Consider the following 5,980-nt stretch of genomic DNA (forward strand, 5'->3'; position numbering starts at 1 on the left):
ACTGCCACCTACAGTGGTGGCTAGAATACCACCTATATAAACTTCTAAAAACATTGTCATGCAGTTGCATCTTCCATGTGATGTTGGCCCCAGAACTATGCAGGCATCACCAAATTGGGGGTCAGTCAACCACATTTCGAGAAACATCTTCGGTTACCTCTAACTTTGGTAAGGAATCGTTGCTCTAGGCATAGAAATTAATCTAGACAAGGAGTGCATGGCCATGCCTTTTTATCTGTACTGTTATCCTAGTCTGATTTCAGGTTTGAAATTTGTCCTATGATTAGTACATGAAATAGGTTTTTATCTGATTTCCAATTCAATATAACATTAAAAAATTTAGCTGCCACCAAATATAAGTAACTTTTTTTGGGTTCTATACAGATATGCTTCTAGCAATATAACAAACTCAATCAGTCAAGAAAGAATGTGTAAAAGCCGTGTTACAAGCTGTATAAGATAAGATGGAGCACAAGATGAGCACAAAACTGACAGCAGATTTCTCTGTGTGTAGTAGGCCATAGTTATTGGCTTCTGGATCCTATTTACTACCTAGCCTATTGAGTTGGTATACCCTGGCCTTCCATTACCCGTGTCCTAATTCAAAACATTTCATTACTGAGCTGTAATGCACCAGGAAAGACGGACATTTATATTCAGCTTCTCCATAAGATATTCTAAGAATGAACTAGGTAGTAAATATGGATATGCACAGCTCTCCCATTACACAGAAACAATTGGAATTGTTCATTGGTTTTTGGTTTTATAGTTCCTGAATTTAATGCAATATCATAAAAAAATCTGGACTTTAAAACACTTTAAAGCAACTCTTTCCTTTGCTAATGCTGTTGTAAATGACTGCAATACAAAAACTTTTCAGCATATAAACAATACAGTGGTGCACAGTGAACAAATCTTAGAATTACCCACAACATACAAAAGGGGAATTCTGGCTGTCACTTCTAGTCATCATACCAAAGACACCTCAGCCTTTCCTGTAATATTCAAATGTCAATGTTCTCTGCGTATAGCAACAATCGGAGGGAATGGATGGAGATGCATATGAGGTTAATGAGGGCTTAGCTGTTAACTTTTGAAGAAGTTAACATTTGCAAATCAGTGACATGATTGCTTAGGCTGCATGTTTAGTACAGCTAGGGATTGCAGAACGGTGGCTCAGAGGTTATCATGGACACTATCTGCATGGAGTTTGTAGGTTCTCCCTCTGTTTGTGTGGGTTTCCTCCCACATTTCAAAAAAAAAACATGTGGTTTAGGTAAATTGTCCTTAGATTGTGTTAATGACAAATAACTATAGTACGGACACAGTTAGAGACATGAGTATGGATTTTGTACAGTGCTGTGCAATATGTCAGCCCTATATAAATACTGTGTAATAATAATATTAATCATTTGATAGAGAAGAACATGGTAATATTATAAGTGTATGAGATCATTTGCATAAGTGTTTGTAAAGGCAACAAATGTTATTGTTTTAGATAAAGTAGGGAAGGGTTAAGCTGGGTACAAACGTCCAATGGTTCTCGCCCGATAATCAGCTAGGGGCCGATATCAGACGAGAATCTGGCGTGTATACAGCGCCCGTCGTCCATCGTCTCTACGCCAGTCCTGGCAGATCCACAGACGATGGACGACGAACGATCCTAATGCAAGGGAAGGGGGAGAGAGTGCAGCGGGGTGCTCCATCGTTTTCCCCCTCCCCTCTCCATGAAACAGAACGGTGCTGTATGTACAGCACTCGTTCATGCATCGTGCAGTCCTTAGTCATTGGAAAGGATCATGAAAGATCCTTTCCAACTACAATAATTGCACGTGTGTATGTAGCTTTAGACTCGTTATCAAGTTTTAATGCTGTCTTTGGGAGTTTCCCTGTGGAGAGATTGGCTTTCATTTCCTGTTGCACCTTCAGGACAGGAAGTGAAGGGAAATCTCCCTGGTGGGAAACAAAGCACAAATAATAATCCAAAAGAGGTTTTACCTATTCCCTGTGCAAAATTAAAACAACGAGGATGAACATTCACTTTAAGGGCTTTATATGTAAAATAACAAAGAACCAAAGTGTACAGATCACAGAAAAACACTGTAGTAGATAAGGTAACATGGGGACAACAGGCCATCGGATCAAAACCAGTCTGACAAATGTAATGTGTGATACAAGATGACTTTGTTTTATAGTAGATGACAAAGCTGAACTTGTGGCCACTCTAGTAAAATCCTAAATGCATAATAGAAAGTCATCATGCAATTGAATGGTGTTATCATTTGAATACATATTACTATTGGCTTCAAGAAGTCCAGTTACAGAAATAAGCTATATGACTTTGTTATTGCAGTGACCAATGTAAGACTTCTAGCAGGATGGCGTGTAGAATCTTACAGGACCAGCAAAGGATGTAGGAAATGTTCCAGAGATCCTTCAACCTGCTGGATTATCCATACTACAAATTATTTGATTGGAAGAAAATAAAATTAAATACTCGTTTGCCGCATAAGTGCTTAGTATAATGTAACACATATTTTGGAGCAAAGTTAGTGTGGCACCCAGTGATCTGAGGCCAATTGGAGGATGGGCGTATGTCCTAGTTGACAATTTTTGCCCACTCACAGTGAGAGCATTTATTAGGAAATGAAGGGAATATATGAGACAGGATAGTAGATGTGCACTTGCTGATCACACATGAAAACATGGCAGTGTACAAATGCCAGGTATGGAGTACCACACAGTATGTAATCACCATTATGGGATCCTGAACTTACCAAGAAGAGAACCAATGAATATAATAACTTGAATGCTGGTGGTGAAATGTCTGTAGCTCAGCCCATCGCTGCTGCTGCTGCTGCGGTTGCTCCACAGGACTTGAGAATTAGACACATTTCTAATTTCCAGTGCCCCAGCCTGATGGAAACCAATCTCACTCCTGTTTCTGAAGATCAGGCTGCCATTATAACCCATGGCGGTTCTTCTGCCACCTACTGCATGTGTTGCACTGTCAGGGTTTCTCCAGCGGTTGCACTCAGCGTCATGGCTCTGAAGCCCACAGCTCGGCACGCTCCCTGGCTTTGTGCGCCCATCTCACAATAATTACCTGACAAGTCCGGATGGCGTGCATTTTTTTCCCTTCAGCCTGTCTTACTCTGGCTCTTTGTATGGCAAGAAGAACACAAGCCTCTCTCTTTGCTTTTCACCCCCAGTGAACATCTCCAAAACAAGATCATGTCAGATGCCGGTGAAAAAGGAGGGGGGGAGAAAGAACTGACCCTGAATCTCATTGCTCCTCTTGTCCCTCTCGGTGAATCTCCAAGCACAGGCTTCCTCTCTCCACCTCTCCCTTCTTGTTACAGTCACTGATACTGATTGGGAAAGGGAACAAAAAGCGTAATCAGTCACACAGCCTGATGCTTGGGAACAAAAGAAGAGAAGCCTTGAAATGAAATGTCTCCCTCACCTAGTCTAGCAATGCAATGATTGCAGAGGCATGAACACAGAGCACAGGCTCATTAGTGGCTGAGAGACTTGGCATACAGGCAGCCTTCATCTACACCCAGTTCAGTATGAAGGCTCATCCATTTCTGACTTTTTCTATTTCTTCTGCAATAAAGATGCAGTATGAATATGCCTTATGAATACTAGAAATTAAATATACTAGACAGCTGCTCGGCATTGGGAAATTGTTTGTAGCAGGCTTTCACGCTGTCACCTCATTCTTAAATACTAGTAAGTTCCACTCTGTTGCCTTTTACTGCAGTTTTTTTCTAGACCAAGAGATTGGCAGAATGGCATCCACCCTAGGCAAGAGAGTGGAGATTAGGCAGTGTGTGTGATATTCCAATGCCTAGAGATTGTCAGGATGGCATTTACCCTGGGCAAGGGATGGAAATAATTGTAGGAGTGTATGTGTATCCCTAGGCCTAGAGATTGGTAAAGTGGCATCTATCCTGGACAAGGGGTGGAGTGTGTGTGATATCCCAAGGCCTAGGGATTGGGGGGATGGCATCTACCCTGGGCACAAAGGTGGAGGTTTGGGTGTGATATCCCTAGGCCTAGAAGTTGTCAGGATGGAATCTACCCTGGGCAAGGGATGGAGATAAGTGTACGATTGTATGTGTATCCCTAGGCCTAGAGATTGGCAAAGTGACATCTACTCTGGGAAAGGGGTGGAGCAAGTGCGACATCCCGAAGCCTAGGATTCGGTGGGATAGCATCTACCCTGGCCACAAAGGTGGAGGTTGGGGTGTGAGTGTGACATCCATAGGCCTAGGGATCGGCAGAATGCTATCTATCCTGAGCACAAAGGTGGAGGTTGGGGTGTGTTTGATTTCCATAATCATTTATAGGAATTTGCTCAAATATGAATGTATGAATAAAAAAATGTATATCATTCTTCACATTACATAGTAGTCATTAGGGAAATGCAGATCCTTCTGTGTACGATACTGATTACATATGAAGAAAAGGTGCAGGATCTTTAAGTCCTACTTGGGATAAGATAGCACTTAAAAGTAAAATGGAAAACAGCACTTACGAAATTTATTCAACTACAATGTTATTACTTCCAAGTGTATGCTTGAGTAAAGAAGAACAACTGTTCATACAAAAGACCCATTTCTCAAAGCTAGGAATAACCATATGGGTACCAATATGATTGTACAATTGCTTTTAAATTTATCATAACTATGTGATATGAGGACAAACTCAAAACTATTAGTTTTTTTTATCCAATGTGTATTAATTGGGAAGTGTAAGAAGAACACCAACACAACAAAATCAAAGGACATTCAAATGTTGGATAGCTAGCCTCTGCTTTGAAATTATGCAGTTGTGTTCACAAAAACTGTGTATTGCTGGCAAACACATTTTCTGTCTGTAGTAGCCATGTGTACTAGGAAGCGCTTTCATACATAAGATATAGAAGTCTGTTTTTGTTCACCTCAGTTTACTACCACTGACTTACGCTCCCTGGCGATATGAATAATTAGTTTTTTCAAATGTAAAAGCAGTACATTTAAAAATACTTATTTTTTCCAATTATAAGTTTCCCGCCTACTTGCTCCACGGTCCCACCCTCCAGCCTAAGGCTCCCGAGCATCTGCTTCCAGTGGCCTTGCATCCCCAACGTTCACACGCCAGGGACGCAGATGCGGGCATTGCTGGAGGAGGCCAGGAGAACATGGCAACCAGGTAGAACTTAAAACTCCCTGGCAATTCCACCCCGAGTGTGGCTCGGGGTTACGGCTTTTGGTACTGTAAATTAACCCTGAGCCAAACTCAGGAATAACGCCAGGGAGGTTTATAGGCCTGATTTATTAAAGTTCTCCAAGGCTGGAGAGGATACACTTTCATCAGTGAAGCTGAATGATCCAGCAAACCTGAAATGGATCTGGTCCAGGATTAAAAACATTCACTAGCAAATTGCAAATGACTAAATCAATTCCAGGTTTGCATGATCACCCAGCTTCACTGATGAAAGTGTATCCACTCCAGCCTTGGAGAGCTTTAAATCTAATCTAATCCAATTTTTGTACTATGATTTCCTTTAAAGTTTTTCCAGCAAATACTGATATTTAATTTGACAATGTTCATAAAGAAACCTTTATCCAGCTATAAAAATGTCCTTTCTAGAAAAGAGTTTTTGAATACTTGCAGGTTTTTTTTTGTTTGCTAGCATGTAAGAATGTGGATTCTGGTTGGCCTGGGCAAGAGTAAACACCACATTGTGTGTGAAAATAACTGCAGGCCTCTTAGTGCAATATTTGGTAAAATAAACATATTTGATGGTGAACACATACCAAACTTGAGCAATGCAAAACAGCATTACAATACAAAATTATTTACAGACCACATTACTTTTTAATGAATTGTATCTAACTTCACTTTATCAAATCCCTTCCTTTGATCCTAGATATACAAATGAAAACATTTTGTTATATCTGTCTAGATAGTGGTAGTGCAAAACTACCTG

At 40.7% G+C, this 5,980-nt stretch overlaps 1 protein-coding gene across 1 annotated transcript in view; it reads right to left on the minus strand.

Moving 5' to 3' along the window:
* Positions 1 to 3,507, minus strand: part of GPR176 (G protein-coupled receptor 176) — a 41,122-nt gene extending 37,615 nt beyond the window's left edge. The window contains exon 1 of the mRNA XM_072428365.1: positions 2,778 to 3,507. Coding sequence (XP_072284466.1) covers positions 2,778 to 2,973 — 196 coding nt within the window. The 5' untranslated portion in view covers positions 2,974 to 3,507. The remainder of the gene's footprint in view (positions 1 to 2,777) is intronic.
* Between the last annotated feature and the right edge of the window lie 2,473 nt (positions 3,508 to 5,980).

The sequence above is a fragment of the Pyxicephalus adspersus genome, chromosome 12 (assembly GCF_032062135.1).
Source record: "Pyxicephalus adspersus chromosome 12, UCB_Pads_2.0, whole genome shotgun sequence".
Classification (NCBI taxonomy): domain Eukaryota; kingdom Metazoa; phylum Chordata; class Amphibia; order Anura; family Pyxicephalidae; genus Pyxicephalus; species Pyxicephalus adspersus.